We start from the raw sequence: 27,892 nt of genomic DNA on the forward strand, positions 1-27,892 counted from the left end.
GATTTCAAGCCGTTCTAGCAGCTTCTTGATTCCATCCCCAGAGTTCTACCCCAGATAGCATCTGGGGGATCACTTTTCCAACAAAAGTGTTTAGTGCCAGGATCACCAGTTGCCCTCCCCTCGTATAAAAAAAGCTGAGCAGAGCACCGATTGCCCTAACGTGTTAGAAGGGTTACAGCCTTGAAGTGGGCAAGCCAGCTAGATGTAGCTTGGAAAGTGATACCAAGATATTTAAAGAAAGGACACTGTTCAATTATGTGTTCACCTAAAGACCATCTAAATGTGAGGCGAGCTCTAGTAAACACCACAATTTTGGTTTTGTCATAATTTATCTTTAGAGAGTTTTGGGATCAATAAGCTGCAAGCCTCTCCAGCATGCTGTGTAGACCCCTTCAAGTAAGTGCCATGACAGCCATGTCATCAGCATATAGTAATATATTCAGGTGTTTGCCTTCCAGGAGCTGATGACTTTTACTCAGCTCCTGTTCTCCAGGAATTTTCAAAGATTATTGCCAGTGGTTCTGAAAATCACCTCCGCCAGTTCTTTTAATACTCTTGGATGTAGTTCATCTGGCCCTGGAGACTTGAATACATCTAAACTAGCCAAGTATTCTTGTACTACCTCCTTACTTATTCTGGGCTGTGTTTCCCCTGCTGAATGATCGGCTCCATATTCTTCAGGTCGGGGATTGTTTTCTTTTTTGGAGAAGACTGAGGCAAAGAAGGCATTGAGGAGTTCTGCCCTTTCTCTGTCCCCTGTTTGCATTTCAACCATCTTCTCCCCTAAGTGACCCCCACTGTTTCCTTGTTCTTCCTTTTGCTACGGACATACCCATAAAAGCCCTTTTTGTTGCTTTTAACCTCTCTGGCGAGCCTGAGTTCATTCTGTGCTTTAGCTTTTCTGACTTTGTCTCTACATGTGCTGGCTATATGTTTGAATTCCTCTCTGGTGATTTCCCCCCTTTTTTCCATTTTTTGTACATATCCATTTTTAAATCTTAACTCGGTTTAAAGTTCTTTAGATAGCCACCTGGGCTTCTTTAGGCACCTTCCATGTTTCCGTCTCATTGGTATTGCCTGAAGTTGTGCTTTTAATATCTCCCTTTTAACAAACTCCCAACCATCATGAACTCCCTTCCCTTTTAGTATTTCTGTCCATGGAATTTCACCCAGCGTTTCCCCTAAGTTTTCTGAAGTCGGCTTTCTTAAAGTCTAGGATTTGAGTCTTAGTATTATTGGTTGCTCCTTCCCGCTGTATAATAAACTCCAGAAGAGCATGATCACTCCCACCTAATGATCCTGCCACTTCTACCTACCCCACTAACCAGGTCATCACTATTGGTTAGGGGCCAGATCTAAAATGGCTGATCCTCTTGTTGCTTCTCTCCCACTTTCTGGACAATGATATTGTCTGCAAGGCCAGTGAGGAATCTGTTCAACCTTATGCTCTTGGCTGAGTTTGACATCCAACAAATATCAGGATAGTTGGAATCCCCCATTACTACTATCTCAATTCCTTTTGAATGCTTGGTCATCTGTTCCAGGAAGGGCATCATCTGTGTCCTCAGTTTGGCTTGGGGATCTATTGTAAACTCCCACAATGAGATCATTGTTATTTTTCTCTCCCTTAATTTTGACCCAGATACTCTCTCAATTTGGCTTTGAAGTTTTAAATCCTGGATCTCTTCACAGGTGTACACATCCCTGACATATATCACTCCTCCTCCTCCTTTCCTGTTTGGTTCTATTTCTCTGAAATAGATTGTATCCCTCTATTTCTACATTCCAATCATGAGACTCATCCCACCAGGTTTCAGTGATGCCTATTATGTCGTATTTAGTTTGCTGTACCAAGAGCTCAAGTTCATCTTGTTTATTTCCCATGCTCTGTGCATTAGTATACAGACATTGAAGACCATTGATCATTCCCCCATGTCTCTTATTTAAGGATATTTTCCTCCCACCACTAGGTCTGCATGCTGTTTGCTTCATTTGGTCCTTGACATTTGGACCACTGTCTCCCTCCCCCACATAAGTCAGTTTAAAGCCCTCCTGATGAGGTTTTTGAGTTTCATGGCAAAAACATTCCTCCCAACTTTTGTGAGGTGCAGCCCATCACTTGCCAGAAGTCCATCTTCAAGAAACTGCAGACCGTGATCTAAGAATCCAAACCGTTCCTGTTTGCACCATTTGCGAAGCCAGTTGTTCACTTACCCTATTTTTCCCTCTCTCCCTGGGCCATGTCGTTCAACTGGGAGGACAGATGAGATGACAATTTGTGCATTTAATTCCTTCAACTTCCTGCCCAGAGCCTCATAATCACTTTTGATCTTCTGGAGGCTATGGCTTGCAGTGTCATTGGTTCCCACGTGGACCAAGAGGAAGGGGTATTTGTCAGTGGGTTTTATGATTCCTTGCAGCCGTTCTGTTACATCTTTGATCTTGGCCCCGACATCTTTGATCTTGGCCCACACATTTGAATGAAAATACCAACTTTATACAGAACCCTTTAGCAGATGAGTTTTTTCCTTAAGAGACTGATATCAGGAGCCTGACAATAACCCTTCTGTCCAACAGAATAGAAGTTAAAACTAGACTCAGATAGACATTTCCTGGCTATGGAAGCTCTACTTTTGACAAACAAATCACCTTTATTGGAATAGCTGTTCAATTTTCCTTTAGTCGATATTCCTCTAGTCACTTGGAGAAAGACTCCCCTTTGGAGCCTCTCTCAAATAACAAACATTTGCACACCTCATTCTCATATTTATCATGTTTAAGATTGATCGGTTCAACATGGTTTCTTTATACTAGAAATTTGAAACAGGTTGGCAGTTTTAACTATGCACACTTAAGAAGGCAGTCTATGGATGTTGTGGCCAATTTAAACACAAACCCCATAACATTTCTAAACCTTGAGTACATCTCTTATCCACTTATAGCTGGAGTTCATGAAGTGAACATTTTCAAGTTTCAAAATATTTTCAAAGCATTGAGCAAGCATTTTCAAAGTTACAACTCTTTATTTTCCTTCATCCTGCCCCCTTTACTGTTGAAAAATGGGTAGGTACACACACACACCTCTTTTTACTTTTGGAGAGAAAAAAATGGCCTTCTGCAGCCTTTACACACTACTTCCACTCCTTTTAATATTTGCCATGTTTTTGGGTTTGATCAAGCCCTTACATAAAAATTATTTAAGCAAGCTTGCATTTCTTAAATCCAATTGGAGGGGTTTATCAGAGTTCAGACGGGAAGTAAGCTCTCGTTGGGCTTCTTTCTCCCCTGATGCCTGCAGAGTTGCGGGTGCTCAGTCTCCGAAGGGGCACTTGCGCAAGTTCTAGCCCTGGACAGTCTCAGAATGGGCTGGGGGTGGGTCTCTCAGGGTTATGGGGAACCTGGGGGACGTTTAAGGAAAGTGGCCTGACTCCGATAGGAAAGTGGTCTGACTCCGATAGGCAAACGGGTTTGGGAAGTTACAGGTGGGTAGCCGTGTTGGTCTGAGTTGAAACAAAATAAAAAAAAAATCCTTCAGTAGCACCTGAAAGACCAACTAAGTTTTTATTTTGGTATGAGCTTTCGTGTGCATACACACTTCTTCAGGTACACTGAGACGGAAGTAACCAGACCCTTATGTATAGTCAGAGGGTGGGGGTGGGGGTGATGGGTTTGGGAAGGTTTCTATATGGGGCCTTCTAAAGGAAAATGGGGATTGAAAAGTCTCTTAGGAAAACGTTCTAGGAAAGTGGACACATTCCGATGAGGACTCCTATTCCCTCCCACTTCACAAGGATGTCACAGCAATCTCCCTGCCTCTTACACTCTAGACCCAGGTCTTACTGAACGCTTGCCCACGTAATGTCAGATCGGAACTGAGGAACACAAAGTAGGAAAGGAACGGGTGCACTTGCGTTCCCTGGTCATGGGTCATACCTAACAAAGGTCGCCATGGCAGGGGGGAGTCTTCACCCGGGATAGTTAGAAGGTGCCTTTAAAACTCTCTATCTGGGCAGAATCTGACGGATATTTGAGTTTTACAGGCAAAGAGGAAAAATGAGGTTCCTCAAGGTTCTCTATCTGGGCAGATTCCGGCGGACTTTGAACCTTGAGGACAAGAGCAGCACCTGCAGACCCTCAACCTGGGCAGACTCCGACGAACATTGAACCTTGGGGGAGAAGGCACCCACAACCCTCAATCTGGGCAGACTCTGATGGATTTTTGGGTTCGTGGGTTGAGAAAATAGGAAAGAGTTTGATTGCTGTGACAGTTACTGACCCCGAACAGCCAATTGTTCCCTATTTATACTCACTTCACAGCACGCTCTGTTTCTGGTGATCCCTTCTTAATTGGTTGTTTTAAGGCTGGCCTGATAAAACTTTGCTTCCTCTGGTTAGCCCCGCCAGAACTCCAGTTATTTCCAGACCCTGGGATTGCTGCAGGACTGCTGCTGCTCCTGGAAAATGCCTGGTGCGCGCTAGAGCATCATTCCCTCCTTGCCCCCGGAATCTGGGTAACTGAAAAGTCCCTTTGTGGTTGCCATCTGTAATAAGCAAAAATCTGCTCTTATTCCCATATGGGGTACACAAGAGCCTTATTGGGTTCTCCATCGGTCGGAGAATATAACAGAGGCCAACCAGAGAATTTTGAGAAGCAAAGCCTTTATTTTTGCTGTTGCAACAGGGTCCTTCCCCTCACGCAGGAGAACAAGGAAGGAACCCAGAACAAAAGAGAACCTCCACCTTTATCAGTTTTCCCATCACCAAGAAACACCCCAATACATCATTCCTACATCACAGCTATGCAGGGTCATCTCAGGCAGGTCGGGCGACCTGGCGCTGAGGTGCGGAGATCGCTCCCCCGCCCTCGCAGCGTGCAGGATGGCTTCCACGTGGCTTCGCCGCGCAGCACCCCCCTGCCACTACGGCGCCCTGGCGCCCTGCGCCACCAGGACTGCGCCCAGAGCCGGGCCTGCAGCTATAAAATCAATACCTCACAAAAAGGAGGGGTCAAGGTAGAAATCTGAGCACTTTTGACACCTCTCCTAGTCCTCCTATCACCCCTCCCAGGTGTGAATTCCTAAACACAAAGAGAAATTAACATTTTCGTAAGAGTTGATCACTGTCTTTTGTTCAGAGGAGACTTCCATTGTGAATGAGATGGCTAGCAGTCTGGCATCACTGATGGGGAATTATGGCTCCCAAGTTGCTAGTCATGTGGAAATGTGTGCATATGCTGATCCTTAAGCCTTCCATAAGGCAGGGTTGCGTCCAAGCAGGAGGGGTGAGGGTCTTTGAAGCGGAGCGGAGACAGGGAAGATGGTGTTGAACAGGATTCCGGGTAGTTGCAGCTGTCAAATTCGGTCCCCCATATAATTTTCTATAACATACTCAAACAGCTCCCCTTTCCATTCCTCAGGGACTATGTGTACTCTTGGTGCTACAGCTATGTGTTGCATTCAAACTTAAGTGTCATGTTCTACATAGTAAATTAAAACATATATTTCATATAAGAACTTCCATCATATACAGTATGTATGTAGATTGAGACCCTAGTATACATCAGTTTACATCTGTTTTCCTCTCGATGTAGCTCTTCATGTGACCCTCGGCTTCTGCACAATTCTAAATGTTACCAAGGAAAATGTCAGCTTGATGTTTAAAAACATTTGGCAGAATTCATGAATTTCTTAGAAGAGCTTGTTCATCTGTGAATAAGGCTCTCCTGGGTTTCAAGAGGAAATGATGGGAATCTTGATGTACTTCCTGCTTACTGATTTCAGTTTGGTTAAAGCCACGTCTTGAGAAATGCTGGCTCAGACTGGTGCTTTTATCCTCCAGTAAGCAGCACAGGAAAGATAAAAACAAAACATTATTGCTGCCAGTCACTGAGAGAACCTGAAAATAGAATGTTCTGCTCAAATCAATTCACTTTGTCTTATTTTCATGTAGGGTGGTGGTTGTCATCACTTGTAGACAGAGAGTGGCCATTGTTAATGGCAGGAGAGGTCTGTATTCCTCTTACTGAAATTTTCCCCTCTTCCATTCCTCAGGAGTCTCATATGAGAGAAAGAAAAGCTGTGGAACCCAGTAAATAAAAAGTTGAATATGGAGGCCAAGTGGTTGAAATACAAGGATATATTGATTGAAGAAAATGATCAGGTGAAGTTAAAAACATATGACCAGCTGAAAAGTCAATTGAGTGATTGGTTACAATATCTGTAGAAATGTGTTGTCCAATTGTCCAATTGGTAAACAACTATAAACACAGTGTTGTGAGACCGAAGGATAGCAGCGAATCGATCTGCCTACGACAACTTTGGCTGTGTTCTAGAAGCGTAGCAAAAACTCCTTGCCCAGTGCACTTCCGTCCAAAAGTCAAGCCTCATTTCTAAACGGTCCAGGAATTTTCCTTCTGAAGTTCAGATAACAGTCCAATTGCAGCGGAAACTTTATCTAGCTTTCAGCGCCTGTGAAAATAACTCACTTTCACTCCCTTGTTCATTAAAACAGAGAAGATTTATTGCTTAGGGCAACTCCAGCCAGGAGAAGTCAGGTCCATCTCGGCTGGAACTGCGACACGAACAAAAAGAATGCAAACAGACAGTGTCATATATTACAGATACAACAGCAATCACACAGATACTTCCTTTTTCCTGTTTACATGACACGTCACAAAGCCCCTCGTGATACAGGACGACTGCTGAGCTATTAACCCTCTCAGCTCACAATATCACCAAATGAATGAAATGTATCAATTGGATAAGAAAGTTGGTTTTCAAAGTGAAAAATCAAAATTGGAAACAGAATTGTTAGAGCCAAAAGTTAAAAATCTTTCAAGGATGTATAATTTATTGTTGGAGTGGCATACGAAAGATGAACAAACAAAATTGGTTATGATTGATTGGGCAAAAGATATAGGACACAATATTATGATGGAAGACTGGGAAAGGTTATGGAAAAGTAATATGAAGTTTGCTGCATGTAATGTGTAAAAGAGAATATGCTAAAGATGATGTATAGATGGTATCTTACGCCAGTGAAACTGGCTAAGATTTATCATAAAAAAGATAACAAATGTTGGAAATGCAAAGAAGCGGAAGGAACCTTTTACCATATGTGGTGGGCTTGTCCCCAAGTAAAGAGCTTCTGGGATGAGATCTATAATGAGTTGAATAAAGTGTTTAAAAACACATTCGTTAAGAATCCAGAGGCCTTTTTACTTGGGATTACAAGAAAAGAATTGCCCAAAAAATATGTTACTTTTTTTCTGTATGCCACAGCAGCAGCTAGAATTGTGTTAGCAAGGAATTGGAAAATCGAAGATATTTCCACAGTGGACAACTGGCAGATGAAGCTGATAGAATTTATGGAACTGTCTGAACTGACTGGGAGAATCCGAGATTGGGGAAAGGAATCGGTGGAAGAAGACTGTAAGAAATTTAAAATATATTTGGAGAAGAATTATAAGATTAAAAATATTTAATAAAGGAAGCAGAAGTATATGGAGGCGGTAGAAGCAAATTAGATTTGAGGAGGAGAAGTTAATATTAAATGGAAAATAGTTATTATGTTTTCTAAATCCAAAAGATGAGTTGAAACAATGGAATTTAGAGATGAAAATGAATCAAGAATAAGGTTTATAATGTGTAATTTAGAAAAGAATGGTAACGAATTAGAAGTGCTAAATTAATTATAATTAGAAACGTAGAAGGGGGGAAGGAGGAAGTCGATAAGAGTTAAGAATTGATAAGTGAGCAATACATTGTTATGTAAATTAAAGTTTGAGGTTATGTATGCTCAAATGAGTTAATGTATTTGTTTTATTTGTTTTTTGCTCTTTTTCTGTTCTTCTGTTTTTATTCTGTTTTTCTTATCTTGTAAAATCAATAAAAATATTTTTTAAAAGAAAAGAAAAGCTGTGGAACCCTCAAATATCACCATAGCACCTCCACACCATGTTTTTCCACTTGTGGCACCATGAGTTTCCCCATGGAAGCTTTAGAAATCAAGCTACTTTACAATTGGTTTTACACAATGGAGTAAAATCACACTTTAGTTCACAGTTTTTCCATTCTGCAAAGTGATGAAACGAAGCACATCCTCCCTTTAATCCCTACTCAATGACAATTCACTTTGAACTGCACCGGCAAAACTCCCCATACTCTGGGGGCTAACTTTTCCTAAATCCCACTGTTTAACTACAGCTCACTGGAAGTGGATGCAGTTGAGTTGCTGAATGACCACATATTCCTGTTTTTAAAACCATGAAGTCGTGATCTTATCAGCTGGTGCAGCATCGGATAGAAACCAGTTATGTGTCCTTACCCAGTTGGCTGCAGCAGCAGCAGGTAGAAGCAAGTGGGGGCCATAAATAGAATGTAACCTAGGGAGAAGAGAGCTTACTCTACAAGCAAGACGGAAGAGCAAACATCTCAGCCCAAAGGAACAAGTGTCAAAGTAAAAAGCAGGACGTTTTGGGGAAAACCCAGGTATGTATACAAACGATCTGAGAAATGTTGGTTGATAATTCACCATCCATAAGGGACAGTGAGTGTGAATGGGGAGACATACAGGTTAACATCAGGCCACCTGACCCCTTGCAGAAGTGGCTGACTCTAAAAGGCTGCTGTTCCAGGAGCACAAGGCCCTGGTGAGGCTGTATACCCTCTGCCTGAGTGGGTGAAGCAGCTCAGGACACTCTTTCAATAGTGCTGTGGAAGGGAGAATGCAAGGCAATCCTGCTGAGGATGTTGGGCAGCATCACTGGGAAGGATGATGAGCGAAAGGAAGCCCCAAACAGTCAAAGCAAGTTATGCAGATGTGTGAAGGGACAGTAAGTAATACCCATTTATTGAATCATTTGATCAAAGTAATTCTGACCAATAAGGGCACAGTAAGCTCCCCATGTCTGCTGGGATCCAAATCCTGGCAGAACGTACAACTCAGGAGATAAATTCCTAGAGTAGGAAGCCTATGGAAAAGAGCTAGTGTTGTGTAAAACTAGGACACAGTCAACAAATGAGAATGACACATTCCCAATAAATTTTACTCTAGAACAAAAATAATTCTTTTGAGTAGGTTTCCATAGAAGAGTGCTAATATATGCTGTTGTTTTGTTTGTGTGTGTGTGTTTAGGAAATCTCAAAGTGCAATGAAACCCGCCATCCAGTTCTCCTTGTTACTGATTGTCCTTCAAGTCCACAATGGCCATGGAGATAAAGATCCACTTCAAGAAAAGCTAGCTACCAGCATTGCTGACTTTGCATTTAAATTATCCAGACAAGTAGCTTCACTCCAGAGTGGCAAAAATATCTTCTTCTCTCCTCTGAGTATCTCCATGGCATTTTCAATGATTGGCATGGGTGCTAAATCCAACACCCAAAATCAAATTTACAAAGGACTTGGATTGACTTCAATTGACACAAGCAAGATCCATAAAGAATTTAAACAGCTCATTCAGATGCTGAAGAGTCCTGGAGCTCAGATAGACATAGGAAATGCCTTGTGGATAAAAAAGTCACACCAAATTATTCCTAAGTTTTCAGAGGGTGTCAAAAGTTTGTACAAAACAGAGAGCTTTAACTTTGAACAATCCTCTGTGGCTGAAAAGCAGATAAATGATTATGTGAACAAGAAAACCCATGGGAAAATTTCTAAAGCAGTTGCAGGCTTAGATCCTGCAGCCACCATGGTTCTTGTGAACTATATCTACTTCAAAGGTATGTTAAAGAAAGATAAGTTACAAATATTTAATGCTTTGTATTTTTCAATCAGCTAAAACTGGCAGGAATAACTTATACCTTCAAAACAAAAGTGTTTCTGCAGTGGAACCAACAATTTAGTTGAAAGTTCTAAAAGATGTAGCATTTAATGCAGAATTAGTGAAAGATAGGGGTTGAGGCTGAAGTAGCTAACCTGAAGGCTTCCAGATGTTCTTGGGCTGCACCTCCCACCATCCCTGACAATTGGCCATGCTGGCTGATACTGATGGTGGTGACGTCCAGCAACATCAAGATCCCTTCCCCTGGATGCTTATGAACCACACAGGAAGCAGTTCCACTTGACACAGTCCATGTTTTGGCCTGTGGGACCCCACTATCCCCATTTCTTCTCTCCCTTGCTATCTTCTGAAACATCAACAACATGTTGACTTACCCTTGGCAATCTTACTCCTTTTTCTGCACTCTCCTGATTCAACATACTCCTTTCATGCACATGGCTGAAGGTGAATTTTGCAGCAGGCAGTTGACACTCCTTTTTCTTCTTAGGTGACTGGGAATATCCCTTTGACCCTAAATTAACCCATAAAGAAGATTTTTTTATTGATGAAGGAAAAACTGTGAAGGTTGACATGATGAGAAATACTGAGCGTTACAGATATTTCCACGATAAAGCTTTGTCCTGCTGGGTAGTTGAACTTCCTCACAAAGGAGGTGCTGTTGCCTGGTTCATTCTGCCAGATGAAGGCAAACTGAAGAAAGTGGAGGATGCTATGGGGGAGGAAACGTTGTCCAAATGGAGAACATCTTTAATAGAGTGGTAAGGCTTTCCTCTGCTGTGTTTAAATGCCTCTGTAGTAGTTAGTATTTATTAGAGTATGGAATGATGGCATCTGTTTTAAAACGGTAAAATACCTCTCTTTAAGTGTATGAAGATCTGACCCTGCAAATGCAGTATATTGCTGAGTGTTATAAATCTCTTCATTGCTGATGATTTAATGTTCTTATTCTCTTTTAGGGATGAAATTCATCTGTCCCTTCCAAAATTCTCGATGTCTGCATCCTATAATCTCAACAATGTGCTTCCTGGGCTGGGCATTACTGATGTGTTTAGCAGCAATGCTGATCTATCTGGAATTACTAAAAGTAGACGCCTGATTATTGACAAAGTACGTGTGTAGATATCATGCCTTGGGTATTTTATGGTATGAGATCAGGCTTTTAAAAGTGTTAAGTTACTGACAAATTTACTTCTAAGCATTGAGAATCAGCCCCTGGACCTTTCCACATTCTCTTGCTGTCTCAGGGGACTCTCTGCCTCTTTGCCATAGTAGCCAATTGCATAGGGTTGTATGCAGTGTTAGTACCACTCAGAGCTGACACGTTGAAATTAATAAAATGCATTTGTTTATTTTTTATATATTCATTTATTTATTTTACCCACCCAGCACTGTAAGGTTCCAGGGTGTGCTACAGCACTGAAACACAACATTAAAAATAGTTTACATAAAAACTACATGCAATCATAAAAACTACATGCAATCATAAAAACAAGGAGGGTCATAGAATTGTAGAGCTGGAAGGGGGCCCGAGGGTCATCTAATCCAACCCCCTGCAATGCAGGAATCTCAGCTAAACCATCAATGACTGATGGCCATCCAATCTCTCTTTATAAGTCTCCATGGAAGGAGCGTCCACCACATCCCTTGATCTGGAAATGAATCATAATCATAATCATAATTTATTATTGGCACCCCGCTCTAGGTGGCTTCTCACAAAAGATTAAAAATACATAAAAATTATAATTAAAAATTATACTGGAATGGACTTCCTTGGGAGGTTGTGGACTAGCCTTTTACAGAACTTCATATGATTGGGAGTAATTGGTTGGACTGCAGTGGTTTTTTAATTCATTTAATTGTCTTAGTGTGGGCAGGAAAGACAACTCAAGAGACAGTGGGGTAGATAACCTAGGCAGTACTGGGTGAAGGGAACTCTTGGTCCACCTTATGCCGTCTTTCATTGAGTCATTGTATGTGCACTTGAGGATTGGCATGCATGTGAATATGCAGAGGAGAAAGGGACGCAGGTGGCACTGTGGGCTGCTCTGGTTCACCAGAAGGGGCTTAGTCATGCTGGCCACATGACCTGGAAGCTGTACGCCGGCTCCTTCGGCCAGTAAAGTGAGATGAATGCCGCATCCCCAGAGTCGTCCGCAACTGGACCTAATGGTCAGGGGTCTCTTTACCTTTATGCACAGGAGAATGGAGTGACTTGGTTCTGCCTGTCTTAAAGAACTTCCAGTCTGGACTATCTTTTGATTGGCTGCTTTGCTTTGCTCTTCTCCACAACACTGGGACATGAGTCGTCTTTCAGATGTGCTGGAACTTAGTGCTGCATTTCCCTAACCAAAGCAAAATTCTCAAAGGCAAAGCAATTGGGTTTGTGTGCATGCAGTTGCCCCACCAGTAAAACTCCCAGAATAATTCACAGACTCATAGAATGGTAGAGTTGGAAGGGACACAAAGAGTCCTCCAACCCAACCCCCTGTTGTGGTTTTTTCTTTGTGTGTGTTTGTGATGGTGGGGAAAGCACTGAAAAATGATTCTTGGAATGAGGATAGGAGGATTATAAATGTGTTTCCCTTTTCATCTGTGATATGTTGGAGGCTGTCATGGTTTCAAAAAATGAATATATCTTCCTTCCTCCCTGTGCAGGCTATCCATGAGGCTGTCCTGGATATACATGAAGAAGGTAGTGAGGCAGCTGCAGTGACCACTTTAAACGTGAAAACCGGATCTGCTAGTAGCTCTTTTCCTGTTGTACTCAAATTTAACAGGCCATTCTTTCTCACCATATTGGCACCAAATGATGGTCCCATGCTTTTCATGGGGAAAGTAATGAATCCTGTTCAAAAATGAACATCAGGGGGACCAGTCAGAAGTTTCCAATTTCTTCTGAATCTTAGTGATGAAAGAGGACGTCCCCCCTTTGTTCGACAGAAGAAAGCGCCATAACCAGTAGTAGTTTTTAAGGATGACTATGACACCAACAGCAAACTGCATGTACAATAAAGATAATTGTAAAATGTGTCTCTATTTCATTGTTTATGAAACTTTTATGAAATTTTCTGTTTTGCAATTTAGAATATTCATTTAAACAACCTTAAAATATCAATGTCTTCCCTTCTTCTCTTTCCATGGTTCATTTTGCATAACATAAATCCCTGCATATTTTACATCTTATCTTAATGCTGCCAATGTTTTCAGGTGTACACAATTGCCCCCATATATTCAAGAAACATTTCCCAATCTTCTTTAAATATATGTTCTTGTTCTCTTATCAAACATGTCTCTATTTCAAATCTGTACTTTCTTTTACCGAACACTGTGAATTACCGAACAATCACTTATTTAACTCTCCAGCTTAATCTCTTGACTGCAAAATAAATCTAATCAGATAGTAGATTGCTTTCGGTCCTGTATACCTGAAGGAGCGTCTCCACCCCCATCATTCTGCCCGGACAGTGAGATCCAGCGCCGAGGACCTTCTGGTGGTTCCCTCACTACGAGAAGCCAAGTTACAGGGAACCAGACAGAGGGCCTTCTTGGTAGTGGCACCCACCCTGTGAAATGCCCTCCCACCAGAGGTCAAAGAGAATAACAATTACCAGACCTTTAGAAGGCATCTTAAGGCAGCCCTGTTTAGGGAAGCTTTTAATGTTTGATGGATTTCTGAATTTTAATATTTTGTTGGAAGCCGCCCAGAGTGGCTGGGGGAACCCGGCCAGATGGGTGGGTTATAAATAATAAATTATTATTATTATTATTATTATTATTATTATTATTATTACTTTTAGTTTAACAGACGAAAGGGCATAAGAGCAGCATTACTCTGTCCATCTGCGATTCCCAGCCTCTGGTATTCATCCACCTTAGAGAAGGAGGTTTTACAGAACAACCAAAAGTGTCTCTCCAAAATGTAAAAGCTGTTACAGAATGCTTAAATAGAAAAAGAGGGAAAGGGAAAGACCATAAGAAGATAGGAGGAGGACTTAGGTTATGTTGTTGTTGTTTAGTCGTTTAGTCGTGTCCGACTCTTCGTGACCCCATGGACCATAGCACGCCAGGCATTCCTGTCTTGAACTGCCTCCCGCAGTTTGGTCAAACTCATGTTCCTAGCTTCGAGAACACTGTCCAACCATCTCGTCCTCTGTCGTCCCCTTCTCCTAGTGCCCTCAATCTTTCCCAACATCAGGGTCTTTTCCAAGGATTCTTCTCTTCTCATGAGGTGGCCAAAGTATTGGAGCCTCAACTTCACGATCTGTCCTTCTAGGGAGCACTCAGGGCTGATTTCCTTAAGAATGGATAGGTTTGATCTTCTTGCAGTCCATGGGACTCTCAAGAGTCTCCTCCAGCACCATAATTCAAAAGCATCAATTCTTTGGTGATCAGCCTTCTTTATGGTCCAGCTCTCACTTCCATACATCACTATTGGGAAAACCATTTCTTTAACTGTACGGACCTTTGTAGGCAAGGTGATGTCTCTGCTTTTTAAGATGCTGTCTAGGTTTGTCATTGCTTTTCTGCCAAGAAGCAGGCGTCTTTTAATTTCGTGACTGCTGTCACCATCTGCAGTGATCAAGGAGCCAAAGAAAATCTCTCACTGCCTCCATTTCTTCCCCTTCTATTTGCCAGGAGGTGATGGGACCAGTGGCCTTGATCTTGGTTTTTTTGATGTTGAGCTTCAGACCATATTTTGCGCTCTCCTCTTTCACCCTCATTAAAAGGTTCTTTAATTCCTCCTCACTTTCTGCCATCAAGGTTGTGTCATCTGCATATCTGAGGTTGTTGATATTTCTTCCGGCAATCTTAATTCCGTCTTGGGATTCATCTAGTCCAGCCTTTCGCATGATGAATTCTGCATATAAGTTAAATAAGCAGGGAGACAATATACAACCTTGTTGTACTCCTTTCCCAATTTTGAACCAATCAGTTTTTCCATATCCAGTTCTAACTGTAGCTTCTTGTCCCACATAGAGATTTCTCAGGAGACAGATGAGGTGATCAGGCACTCCCATTTCTTTAAGAACTTGCCATAGTTTGCTGTGGTCGACACAGTCAAAGGCTTTTGCATAGTCAATGAAGCAGAAGTAGACGTTTTTCTGGAACTCTCTAGCTTTCTCCATAATCCAGCGCATGTTTGCTATTTGGTCTCTGGTTCCTATGCCCTTTCGAAATCCAGCTTGCACTTCTGGGAGTTCTCGGTCCACATACTGCCTAAGCCTGCCTTGTAGAATTTTAAGCATAACCTTGCTAGCGTGTGAAATGAGAGCAATTGTGCGGTAGTTGGAGCATTCTTTGGCACTGCCCTTCTTTGGGATTGGGATGTAGACTGATCTTCTCCAATCCTCTGGCCATTGCTGAGTTTTCCAAACTTGCTGGCATATTGGGTGTTGCACCTTAACAGCATCATCTTTTAAAATTTTAAATAGTTCAGCTGGAATATCATCACTTCCACTGGCCTTGTTATTAGCAGTGCTTTCTAAGGCCCATTTGACTTCACTCTCCAAGATGTCTGGCTCAAGGTCAGCAACCACATTACCTGGGGTGTACGAGACCTCCATATCTTTCTGGTATAATTCCTCTGTGTATTCTTGCCACCTCTTCTTGATGTCTTCTGCTTCTGTTAGGTCCTTACCACTTTTGTGCTTTATTATGGTAATCTTTGTACGAAATGTTCCTTTCATATCTCCAATTTTCTTGAACAGATCTCTGGTTTTCCCCATTCTATTGTTTTCCTCTATTTCTTTGCATTGCTCATTTAAGAAGACCCTCTTGTCTCTCCTTGCTGTTTTTTGGAAATCTGTATTCAGTTTCCTGTATCTTTCCCTATCTCCCTTGCATTTTGCTTGCCTCCTCTCCTCCGCTATTTGTAAGGCCTCGTTGGACAGCCATTTTGCTTTCTTGCATTTCCTTTTCCTTGGGATGGTTTTCGTTGCTGCCTCCTGTATAATGTTACGAGCCTCCATCCATAGTTCTTCAGGCACTCTGTCCACCAAATCTAAATCCTTAAACCTGTTCCTCACTTCCACTGTGTATTCATAAGGGATTTGATTTAGATTGTATCTTACTGGCCCAGTGGTTTTTCCTACTTTCTTCAGTTTAAGCTGGAATTTTGCTATAAGAAGCTGATGATCTGAGTTACAGTCAGCTCCAGGTCTTGTTTTTGCTGACTGTATAGAGCTTCTCCATCTTTGGCTGCAGAGAATATAATCAATCTGATTTCGATGCTGCCCATTTGGTGATATCCATGTGTAGAGTCGTCTCTTGTGTTGTTGGAAGAGAGTGTTTGTGATGACCAGCTTGTTCTCTTGACAGAACTCTATTAGCCTTTGCCCTGCTTCATTTTGAACTCCAAGGCCAAACTTGCCAGTTGTTCCTTTTATCTCTTGATTCCCTACTTTAGCATTCCAATCCCCTGTAATGAGAAGAACATCCTTCTTTGGTGTCATTTCTAGAAGGTGTTGTAGGTCTTCATTGAATTGGTCAATTTCACTTTCTTCAGCACCGGTAGTTGGTGCATAAACTTGGATTACTGTGATGTTAAAAGGTCTGCCTTGGACTCGTATCGAGATCATTCTGTCATATTTGAGATTGCATCCCATTACAGCTTTTGCCACTCTTTTGTTGACTATGAGGACCACTCCATTTCTTCTACGGGATTCTTGCCCACAGTAGTAGATATGATAGTCATCCGAACTGAATTCGCCCATTCCCTTCCATTTTAGTTCACTGATGCCCAGGATGTCAATATTTATTCTTGTCATCTCATTTTTTTACCACATCCAGCTTACCTCCATCCATGGTTCTTACATTCCAGGTTCCTATGCAATATTTTTCTTTACAGCATCAGACTTTCCTTTCGCTTCCAGGCATATCCGCAACTGAGCGACCTTTCGGCTTTGGCCCAGCCACTTCATCAGCTCTGAATCTACTTGTACTTGTCCTCCGCTCTTCCTCAATAGCATGTTGGACACCTTCCGACCTGAGAGGCTCATCTTCCAGCGTCATAACTTTTATATACCTGTTGTCTTCGTCCATGGAGTTTTCTTGGCAGGGATACTGGAGTGGCTTGCCAGTTCCTTCTCCAGGTGGATCACGTTTAGTCAAAACTCTCAACTATGACCTGTCCATCTTGGGTGGCCCTGCATGGCATAGCTCATAGCTTCTCTGAGTTATTCAAGCCCCTTCGCCACGACAAGGCATTGATCCATGAAGGGGTTAGGTTATGTAATTGAATATAAAGAGTGGGGGGGAAAGGACAAAAATATAAATTTTACAGCATGTTATTTAATAAGAGAAAACTCCCTGAAAATGCACCATAGGTGGTATTTAACACCGCAGAGATTGGCTAAAATGAACAAATCGCTTAGTAATAAGTGTTGGAAATGCACAAAGCAGATTGGAACCTTCTACCATATGTGGTGGGCATGTCCAGAGATCAGAATATTCTGGGACATGATCCATGAAGAAATAAAAAAGTTACTAAGAACTTCACATAGCAAAAGACCAGAAACATATGTTTTGGGAATATTGAATAGTGATATTCCTAGAGAAAACACTAAATTCTTTCTGTACGTGACATCAGTGGCGAGAATCCTGGTGGCTAAGTACTGGAAGGGTAACCAGGTACCGACTAAAGAAGAATGGTTATGTAGATTATGTAAATATTTGGAACTAAAGCCAATGAATACAGTCAAGATGGAATGGAAGTGCTTGAATGATTATTTAGAAAGACAAGGTTCTAATGTAAACATTTGGCTGTGTCTAGAATGACCTTGCGAATGGAAAAGGGGAAACATTATATATATATACATATATGCATATACAGTCTCAAATCTACCATTCATGGGCAAGGTGATATATATATAGATCATAGAATCATAGAGTTGGAAGAGACCACAAGGGCCATCCAGTCCAACCCCCTGCCAAGCAGGAAACACCATCAAAGCATTCTTGACATATGCCTCTGCTTAAAGACGTCCAAAGAAGAAGACTCCACCACACTCCTTGGTAGCAAATTCCACTGTCGAACAGCTCTTACTGTCGGGAAGTTCTTCCTAATGTTTAGGTGGAATCTTCTTTCTTGTAGTTTGAATCCATTGCTCCGTGTCCGCTTCTCTGGAGCAGCAGAAAACAATCTTTCTCCCTCCTCTATATGACATCCTTTTATATATTTGAACATGGCTATCATATCACCCCTTAACCTTCTCTTCTCCAGACTAAACATACCCAGCTCCCTAAGCCGTTCCTCATAAGGCATTGTTTCCAGGCCTTTGACCATTTTGGTTGCCATCGTCTGGACATGTTCCAGCTTGTCAGTATCCTTCTTGAACTGTGGTGCCCAGAACTGGACACAGTACTCCAGATAATGTCTACATCCTATTATCTCAAAGATAAAATATGAAATGTGAAAGGAAGTGTTGTGAGAGTGATGGAAGTCTATTATTACTATTATTTTGTAAAATAGTGTTTATTATATTGAAATATTATACTTTTCTTTATTCTTTTACTGTCTACTTTTCTTTGCATTTCCCCCCTTTTTCTTCTCCCCCCCTTATATTATTCTTTGTTATTGATGTATTTTCTTTCCATTATTATTATTTTGAAAAAAGAAGAAGTAGATTCTTCATAATCACAGATATTTTATCTAGCCACGTCAACTGGTAGCAATGCTCAGCACTCTAAAGATGTTGATGTCTCATTTAATAAACTTTTATGACAACAAAAAAGACAGCAATAATAACAAGCTAATCCCTCCATATGATTTAGCATATATTCTTTTATTGTATTGTCTCAAGTCAATGTACATGAAATCAAATCAAATCTGGCATTATTTGGTTATATTTATTTTGCAGCCAGGAATTAAGTGGAGCAGTTGCCTAAACAGTTGAAATAGTGCCAGAATGTAATTCACAAGTTTCAACAACATGACAGCTACATCATCAGCAGGAAGGGAGAACATTTTGTATAGGTGCCTTGTTTAATGGATTGAAATGCATCACACATATGCTATAGCAGCTGACAGTCCCCATCTTATCTACAAAGCCTTAGGGAGTCTTCATTTTTAACATGCTGGTATTTCTGTAAGATTCAGCAATTGACTTTCTATGTTCCTTTTGAAGGCATAAATCACGTTACAGATCTGAAATAGCAAATGGATGTTCCCTTGGTGTTCATGCTTGAAGTGGGTTCACTATTTTCCCCATGAAAAGCATTACCCCGTCCTCTGGTGCCCATATGAAGAGAAAGAACGGCCTGTCAAATTTGAGTAGAACAGGAGCTTTGGGATAAGCTCCAGTCGTCTGACTTCCAAAGCTGACTGCAGCTGCCTCCGTCCCTCTTTCATTAACATCCAAGACAGCCTTGTGAGAAGCCTGCAGAGGAGGGAAAATATATATTGTTGGAAACCATCACATCCTCCCACAGAACCACAGATGAAGAGAGAGACACAGATTTTTAAAAGGGCACAGTTGTTTCTGCTCTCACACTAGTGCATGAATTTGCATATTGGCAAAAAGGCTCATGGGGGTGTGTGTGTTAGGAATTGGCTATGATTCCTGCACCAGATGACCCTTAGGTTCCCTTCCAGCTCTACAATTATGCTATTAATTAGTCTGGGGACTCAGCAAGTGATTTATATGTGTTGTATGTGCAATATAACATTGTGCCACCAGTTGGCGATGTGGAGTCCTGTCTTTCTCTACCTGTTTTCCCTGCTTAAATTTACAACGCTTTAAACTGAAACAGTTTTCCAGACTAGGAGTTTTACTGATGGAAACTGCATGCACACAGACAAAACTGTGTTGCATTAGAGAACCTTGTCTTAGCTACAGAAATTCAGCACGAAACTACTGTGGCTGGGGATGCGGGTGGCACTGTGGTCTTAACTACAGAGTCTAGGGCTTGCCGATCAGAAGGTCGGCGGTTCAAATCCTCGCAACGGGGTGAGCTCCCATTGCTTGGTTCCAGCTCCTGCCCGCCTAGCAGTTCAAAAGCACATCAAAGTGCAAGTAGATAAATAGGTACCGCTCTGGCAGGAAGGTAAACGGCATTTCCGTGCGCTGCTCTGGTTCGCCGGAAGCAGCTTAGTCATGCTGGCCACATGACCTAGAAGCAGTCTGCGGACAAAGCCCATTACACTCCATAGAGTGTAATGGGGATTGCGGAAGAGCTCAAAAGAAATCTGGGAGGGGGTGGGCTGTAGTTAGGCTGAGTCATGGGGGCGTGTACAGGTGGTGGTTGACAGGTGACTCCTACTTAAGCCCAGCTACTTTCGTTTCCAGCTCACTCTCAGCAAGCCTTCGAATCTCCCACCCACCCGCCGCTGTTTCTATAGGTTTTAGCCTGACACTGCTTTGCCTTTCAAGGGGTCGCCTGTATTCAGGGGCCCAGTAGGAATTTTGCCACTTGGCTGATTGGCTGTTGCCATTTGGTTTTTGCCTACTGCTTAGCAAATTGTCACAACTTGTTAGGTTGGCTGTTAGGCTTTGGTTAATAAATTGGTTATAGGAGGGGCATGGCATTAAATTGCCTACCCCCCTATTTTGCTCTTCATAGAAGTATTCCGTTAAAGGAATCCTGGGGCTCAGGGACTCTATTCCATTCATCCTGCCATAGGCAAGGATGATGCGGCCATTACAGAGCCGAGCCTTGGGGAACATTCCTGGGTCGAGGGGAGAATGTCTGTGAACAGTACCTCCACTCCCTTGGGGTGTTTACTTGACTTACCTACACATAGGTAAGTCAGAGCTGGCCCTGACCCAAAGAGGGTCAGATGGAAATGGTCCTGTCCCAAATTGGGTCAGATGGAATTGGTCCTGCCCCAAGCCGGGCAGATGGAATGATCCTGACCCAACATGGGTCAGATGGAAATGGTCCTGTCCCTTAGAGTGGACAGATGGATTAACAAAAGCCTAAGCCAACACTCAGAATTAAAATTGTATTTTAAATAAAGTTGTGGCCAAAACAATGCCAAAAAACCCAAACCTAAAATATTGTGTGAGTTGTGAGTTATTTAGGGGGATTTCTGGGAGCTTCGTCATGCAATCGCAGGCTCCCTCGGCCTATAGAGCGAGTTCGTGACTGGCCCTAACGGTCAGCGGTACCTTTACTTTTATTGTGGCTGCACTGTGGCGTGAGTAACAAATAGGGCCGGCTCTAGGTAGACCCCCGGTGGCGCGGTGCGCCAGGGCGCCACGCAGCAAAGCTGCGTGGAAACCATGCTGTGCCCTGCGAGGGCGGGGGCGCCAGAGCGATCTCTGCCCCTCAGCGCCAGGGCGCCCGACCTGCTCAAGACTGCCCTGGTAACAAATATACTGCAGCTGCTAATGTCATAAATGAATTAAAGCATACACAACATGCCAATGTAAAATGAATTTAGAAGCAATGAAAACAGCTTTGTAGCTAGAAACAACACCTTAAAACAATATAAAACAATAATGATGAAATAAAGGAACAGTCCACAATGCTTGGCACCCATGTATCCACCTCTGCTAATCTCCAGATTGGGACTGCCCTAGAAGATGACTGAGCAACTGCAGTTGGTCCAAAATGCAGCAGCAGAGGACTGGCTGGATTTCCATTTAGATCTTCTAAAACCCCTGTTTTAAAACAGCTGTGGTGGCTGCCATTTCTGGGCCTAATCCAAGGTGCTCTTGTTAGTGTTTAAAGCCCTAAATGACTCGGGCCCCAATTGAAAGACTGCCTCCTTCCCTATAGATGGTCTTATGTGCTGTGACCAGCAGAAGAGGGCCTTCTTGGTCATTCTTCCACCTGAGCAGTTTGTGCATGCATGTTTGTGTGGCCTGAGAGAGGGCATTCTCTGTGGCAGCCCCTAAGATGTGGGACTCCCTCCGCACAGAGGTGTGTCTGGCACCTTCATTATACAGTACATCGCCCAGTGGATGCTGAAGATGCACCTCTTTACCTTAGCTTGATGTTGCAAAAGCCTCATGCCCACAAGCTACTCAAAATACATGAGTCTATTTTGACCACATTTATGTACGTACTGCGGAAACCACCAGGTTGCGATTTCCAGTACCGGTAATTCCCGATAGGTCAGCCTTGTTGGTAAAGACTCTTTCAATACCCATTCTGGACAGCAAATCTTTGAGATCATAGGATGTAGACATTAAAAATTTTGGAAGGTGCAGGCTAACTTCTCTAGGAAACAAGAGAACAAAAACATTAAAACAATAGGCAATAAGGAGTTTTATTTTGCGAACATGTGTCCATATTTTCCAGATTTACAGAAGCTGGCCAGGTTTCTGATTTGATCCCGGGATGTCCCACTTTTCCTTAGGATGTCCCTATTTTCACTGGAGAGATGTTGGAGGGTATGGAGTTATGCAACCCCTGAGCCGAGGAGATACAACCTTTAGAAGATATCTGAAGGCAGCCCTGTATAGGGAAGTTTTTTAAATGTTTAATGGGCAGTGTAGAAACAGCAGCAGCAGCAGCAGCAGCAACAACAACAACAACAACAGAATAGGACATCCTTATTTTCATCAGAGAAATGTTGGAGAGTATGCATGTGGCATTTGGCGTTTCAGATTTGCATACATTTAAAGGCGGGCATTTCAGGTTTTTTCCTGCTACAATAGTTTTGATTGTGGTCTGCATTTATTTGCTGATATCAAGAGTGGAAGCAGAATGACTTCTTAAAGGATCATTGTGAGCTTATGAATCATATGAATCATACTATGTCCCTCCCAAAATCAAGCAGGGGTAAATCTGCCAAGCCCATGTTTCTCTGGAAAGGAACCTCAGTTTCTTTCTCCTTGGGAAGGACCTCCCTCCCTATGCACTGTGGATTTTCTACCTGCAAGTTTAGGAGCTGAGGAGGAATCTTGGGGTGGGGGGGCACCAGACTCCTCATTTTTTGCTACTTCATACTACTGAGACACATGTGCTTGGCAATGCCTCTGATTGCTTTAATTGACTTTTAGTCTGGGCAGGAAAGACGAATCAGGAGATGAGGGGTAAATAGCTGAGGCAGTACAGTGGTACCTCAGAAGTCGATCGGATTTCGTTCCAGAAGTCCGTTCGACTTCCAAAATGTTCAGAAACCAAGGCACAGCTTCTGATTGGCTGCAGGAAGCTCCTGCAGCCAATCGGAAGCTGGAGAAGTCATGTCAGATGTATGGGTTCCAAAGAAGGTTTGCAACATTCGGGAGCCAAAACGTTCAATTCACAAGGCGTTTGGGATCCAAGGTATGACAGTATTGGGTTAAGAGGACTCTTTGGTCATCTGATGCTGCCTTGAATATGGCCATTGGGGCATCCTTTAGGTTTGGCATGCACATTGGTGGGGAGATGCTGAGATAGCAGGGCCACTCTTCACTTGTCTAGTTCACAAGGGTCTTGGAGAAAGGAGGAAATATTACTTCCAATACTTTTCTCCATGCCCTCAAACATGCACAGGAGTGGGGAGTGACCTGGTTCCTCCCAGCTAGGGAAACTTTTCTGCACAGATTACCGTATTTTTCGCTCCATAGGACACACTTTTTTCCTCCTCAGGAGTAAAGGGAAACCTCGTGCGTCCTATGGAGTGAATGCCATGGCTCCGGCAGTGGGATCCCTTGGATGCCGCTGCGGTCCAAGCGGAGGGATGCCTCTGCCGCCGAGCCAGTGCCTCTCCAAACCACAGGCTGCGGGCAGCTGCAGAGGCGGGGGGCAGCCTAGAGGCCAAAAGGAGCACCCCGCCTCTGCAGCTGCCCGCATTTGCCACTCGCAAGAGCAGGGATCGGAGCCTGAGGTCGGGAGAGACACAGCTCGATGCTGTGTCTCTCCCGAATGCAGGCTCTGATCTCTTGAGAGCATCAGAGGCAGGCAGCGTCAGAGGCGGTGGGCAGCGGAGAAAGAGCGCCCGAAAGGACTCCTTTTGGCTGCGTCTCCACCCCCCTGTCCAGCTCTGCAGCTGCCCGCCTCTTCCCCTCACAAGAGCAGGGATCAGAGCCTGCAGTCGGGAGAGACACAGCACTTCACTGTGTCTCTCCCAAATGCAGGCTCCGATCTCTTGCGAGCTGCAGAGGCGGGCAGCAGCAAAGGTGGAGGGACAGACGGAGAAGCGGCCAAAAGGAGCCCTTTCTGTTGTGCCGGGGGGGGGGGGGGGAGAGGAAGAGCAGCCAGCGGGGAGGAGATGTTTGACAGGGAGCAGGGAAGGAGTGGGAGCCGCCCGCCGCCCGCCCGCCTCTCCATCCCTGCTCCATGAAGCATCTCCTCCACTACCCCGCACCTCAGCCGCATTCAGTGAGAAGTGGGGGGCAGCGAAGGGATGCTGCTAGTTGCTCCCCAACTCTGTTTGCAAAAACAAGCCAGCTTTCGCGAACGGGGTTGGCGGGGAGCAACCAGCAGCATCTCCTCCCCCTCCCCCCGCGTTCAGAGAGAAAGCTGGTGTCTGAAGGGGGCGGGGAAGGCAGGGGGAGCTGCCCCCTCCAGCACCCCCTCCCAGCCTTTTAGAGGAGGGAAACCAGGAAAATTTTTTTCCTGGTTTTCCTCCACTAAGAACGAGGTGCGTCTTATGGTCCAGTGTGTCCTATGGAGTGAAAAATACGTTATATTTTGATTAAGCCAAGTATAATTTGGTCTGCAGATCCTGCAAGGAGCCATATTCAATAAAACTTTATCATTTTCACCCCGAGTTGTCTTCTGGTGTATCGGTAAAAATCCTTTGCACATATGTTCTCCTTTGTTTTAAAAGAATGCCTTCATTCCATACTCTTGTGCACAATAAATACTACAGAGGTACTTAGAAACGGCAGAGAGAGAAAGATTACCCTCGTAGTAAAGTTGTTTTCCACCTGGCCAGAGTATTTTGCCCCAATGAATCCTCCACTGTCTTCCGTTTCCCTTTGTCTGGCAGAACAAACCAGGCGACGGCACCTCCTCTGTACGGAAGTTCCACTAACCAGCAAGACAGACGTTCATCGTGGAGATAATTGAGAGTCTCAGTTTTGCGCATCATATTGACTTTCAAAGTTGTCTTTTCATCGACAAAAAAGGGTTGTTCCCAGGTAAAACGAGCTTCAAAAGGGTTCTCCCAGTTGTCTTGGAAGAAAAAGAATAGGTAACTGCCTATTTGAGGATTAACCTTCAAGCATGAAAGCAGCGCATCACATCAGGCAAGTGCAGTCAAAGGAGAAAAACTACCAAGTGCAATTCTGCAGACCCTTGAAGTTTTAGAAGAGAGAAAGGAAAAGACAAAAAGGGGAAAGCAAGGTCCCACAGCCCAAAATGTAGAGGGGCACTGTTTCCTGTCTGGTAGAAGCATCCAGGGACAGGAAATTTGGTGCCCTACAGATGTTATACCCCAACTGGCATGGCATTGGTTAGGGATGGTGGAAGATGTAGTCCCAGAACATCTATAGGGACATAGCTTTGTCACCCCTCCCCTCAACCCTTGCCCTTCTCTAATATTGCATTGAACTTATGTATTTTGGAACTTTCAACTCTTTTATACTTTACAAACTTTCAAAAATTGATCTGCAATATACTATTACAAAATCAATTCAAGACATGCAACTTTAAAGTCACCCATTTGAAAGTGATAACTTTTCCACCATTGCCTGCCAAATTATGTACTTTAGAGAGTAAATGTTCCTTTGTTTGTCATTCCTGCTATCTTCAGGTGATTAAGCAATTCAAAACATTGAATATTTGTTACTTATATGTCTTCAACATACCTTTGAAGTAGACATAGTTCCCAAGAAACATGCTAGTGTCTTGAGCTAAGTTTCTAACCATTTTGGTTATTTTCCCACGAGTTTTCTCTTTCACATAATCATTTATCTGCTTTTCAGCCACTGCATTGTCTTTGAAGTCAACAGCAAATATCTCAGATTTGTAGAAACTTTGGAGATCCTTATTGTACTTAGTGGCTATTTTGATGCCCTTAGTTAGGTACTGGACATTCCCTATGTTCACCTTGCCTGCTTTTTTTGAACTGGTCAGCACCTTGAGGAGCTTTTGAAATCCTGCATGTATATCGCTTGTGTCAATTGTCCTCAATCCAAGTCCGCTGTAGATCTGATTTTGGGTTTTAGACTTAGCACCCAGGCCAAGTGCTGAAAAAGCCATGGAGATACTCACAGGAGAGAACAAAATATTTTTGCCACTCTGGAGTGAAGCTACTTGTCTGGAGAATTTAAATGCAAAGTCAGCAATGCTGGAAGCTAGCTTTTCTTGAAGCGGATCTTTACCTCCATGACCACTGTGGACTTGAAGGCCAATCAGTAACAAGGAGAACTGGATGGCGGGTTTCATTGTGATTTGAGATTTGCTTAAAACAAACAAACCAAATGCAACACAACACAGAATATGTTAGCACTCTCCTTTATAAACCTACTGAAAGGAATTCATTTTGATCAAAAGCAAAATTCATTGGGAATTAGACACCCTTATTTGTGAGTGTGGCCCATGTAACAGAAATAAATCACTCTGCATACAGTGATTCAACCCACCATCCCCAGCAGGTTTGTGTGATCTCCTCCCTTCCCCAGCACCAGTGCAAGGTGTGCTAGTTTGGGGAGTGTCCTGTGGAGATAGTATACAACCTCAATAGAGCCTATTCCCAATGTTACTTGCATTTAAGAATGGCAGACAGCCTCTTAAAAACAGCCACTTCAGCAAGGGAGCACAGGGCTTGAGATTAACTCCACACACCTTCATGAGCTATCTAGCTTACCTCCTACTGCTTTTGCCTGCATTTTCATTCTATAGTTCTACTCCCCCACCCACCCACCTTGTGGATCATGCACAAACAATTATGAACAAACATTCCACGGATCCTTTTTTATACCTAACCTGGGTTTATTGTAAAATGTTCCCTGGTACCTAGGCACTTGGTCTGTCAGGCTTGAGATGTGTGGTCTTCACTCTTACACACAGAGTAAGCTCTCTTACTGGGTTGCTTTCAGTTTATAGCCCTGGCTAACTTCTACTTCCTGCTGCAGCAGGAAGGTTAAGGGCAATTAGGTAAGGACACGTAGCTGCTTTGAAAAATACAAAAAAATGGGGCCTCCCAAATTCAAGTCCAGTGGGTTGTAGTTTACTAGTGGGATTTAGGATAGTTCAGCCCCCTGAGTATGAGTAGTTTTGTCCGTTGAGTGGGTAATGTTTGATATTTTACTATGTTTTACATATGCTGTAAGCTGCCCAGAGTGGCTGGGGAAACCCAGGCAAATTATCATTCTGTTTGGAAGCTTCAGAACTGAAATACTTTACAACTGGTTTTAAAGAGAATTAATTGCTGAAATCTTTAACATGGACCAAGGCTTACTCTTACACTATAGTTTATATTCAGAAAACAATGAACCTCTTACCTTCAGAACAGAGTATGTATTATATCTCATACTGCCTGATCAACCTGGGCTATTGATAACCTTCATCTTGACTATACTTGTTACACAGAGGGTTCAAAGGAACTTAATGGCAGAATTAAAAACATAAGCATAAATAAAAATAAGCAGGTTTTGACATCCTAAAAACGCTATAGATGCAGGAGACAGCCTTCTTCAACCAACTGGGAATCCCACAGAATTGCAAATATTGAATTAGCTGGGGAAGTGGCTCTTTGAGGCTGGGTTAGACAACATTGTGTCTGTAGTCATCATGGGCGTAGGCAGGGGGGGCAGGAGGGGGCAGCTGCCCCCTCTAGAAGCAAAAAATTATTGTATTTTACAGACCATAACCAGCACTTTTCCCCTCCAAAAACTGAAGTGGAAAGGGCTTTGCTTTAGCGAGAGCAGCTCTCCACTTGCTGGGGGGCGGGGCAGGAACACAGCTGTAACAAAAACACATCAAATAAATAAAGCAAAGTGGCTACCGGTACTTAAGCAGTTAAGACAATGGAGCAGAAAATCCCTTCAGGCAAGGTTTGATAGCTGACCAATTCACCCTATTGTTCTTCAGTGGTAGTTGTTAATGAGCATTCAGGGATCGCATTAAGAGTTCTATTGGCGATTTAATGAGGGTGCATTGACTAAGGTGGCTCTGCAAGGCTAAAAGGAAATGAATAAGAAAGGGGGGGGGCTGTAGCTTTTGATAGACAAAGTGATGTTTATAAAAAGCAGAGGTGTTCCAGTCTGCCTCTCCTCCTGCATCTGTATA

The 27,892-nt window shown here is 43.1% G+C and overlaps 2 protein-coding genes across 2 annotated transcripts; one reads left to right on the forward strand and one right to left on the reverse strand.

Moving 5' to 3' along the window:
* Positions 1 to 9,130: 9,130 nt before the first annotated feature.
* On the forward strand, positions 9,131 to 12,640 carry LOC132593213 (serine protease inhibitor 2.1-like). Its single transcript, XM_060282911.1, has 4 exons — positions 9,131 to 9,719; positions 10,269 to 10,539; positions 10,738 to 10,888; positions 12,437 to 12,640. The coding sequence occupies exons 1-4, from the start codon at positions 9,152 to 9,154 to the stop codon at positions 12,638 to 12,640; spliced, it is 1,194 nt and encodes a 397-aa protein (XP_060138894.1). The 5' UTR covers positions 9,131 to 9,151.
* A 6,317-nt stretch (positions 12,641 to 18,957) lies between these two features.
* LOC118078408 (serine protease inhibitor 2.1-like) lies at positions 18,958 to 26,047 on the reverse strand. The gene is made up of 4 exons (XM_035102256.2): positions 25,468 to 26,047; positions 24,562 to 24,832; positions 21,793 to 21,946; positions 18,958 to 19,158 (listed from the first exon to the last, which is right to left on the reverse strand). Exons 1-4 carry the CDS (start codon positions 26,045 to 26,047, stop codon positions 18,958 to 18,960), a joined length of 1,206 nt encoding a protein of 401 aa, XP_034958147.2.
* Positions 26,048 to 27,892: the final 1,845 nt, after the last annotated feature.

The sequence above is a fragment of the Zootoca vivipara genome, chromosome 1 (genome assembly GCF_963506605.1).
Source record: "Zootoca vivipara chromosome 1, rZooViv1.1, whole genome shotgun sequence".
Classification (NCBI taxonomy): domain Eukaryota; kingdom Metazoa; phylum Chordata; class Lepidosauria; order Squamata; family Lacertidae; genus Zootoca; species Zootoca vivipara.

What these genes read in the sequence shown, in the direction of transcription:
- LOC132593213 (XM_060282911.1), top strand. Translation starts at nt 9,152, where the DNA reads ATGAAACCCGCCATCCAGTTCTCCTTGTTACTGATTGTCCTTCAAGTC. An exon ending in GAACTATATCTACTTCAAAG is followed by an intron (nt 9,720 to 10,268) that starts GTATGTTAAAGA and finishes TTTTCTTCTTAG; the next exon opens with GTGACTGGGAATATCCCTTT. An exon ending in AGAACATCTTTAATAGAGTG is followed by an intron (nt 10,540 to 10,737) that starts GTAAGGCTTTCC and finishes ATTCTCTTTTAG; the next exon opens with GGATGAAATTCATCTGTCCC.
- LOC118078408 (XM_035102256.2), bottom strand. Translation starts at nt 26,047, where the DNA reads ATGAAACCCGCCATCCAGTTCTCCTTGTTACTGATTGGCCTTCAAGTC. An exon ending in GAACTATGTCTACTTCAAAG is followed by an intron (nt 24,833 to 25,467) that starts GTATGTTGAAGA and finishes TTTTCTTCCAAG; the next exon opens with ACAACTGGGAGAACCCTTTT. An exon ending in AAAACAACTTTACTACGAGG is followed by an intron (nt 21,947 to 24,561) that starts GTAATCTTTCTC and finishes CTTGTTTCCTAG; the next exon opens with AGAAGTTAGCCTGCACCTTC.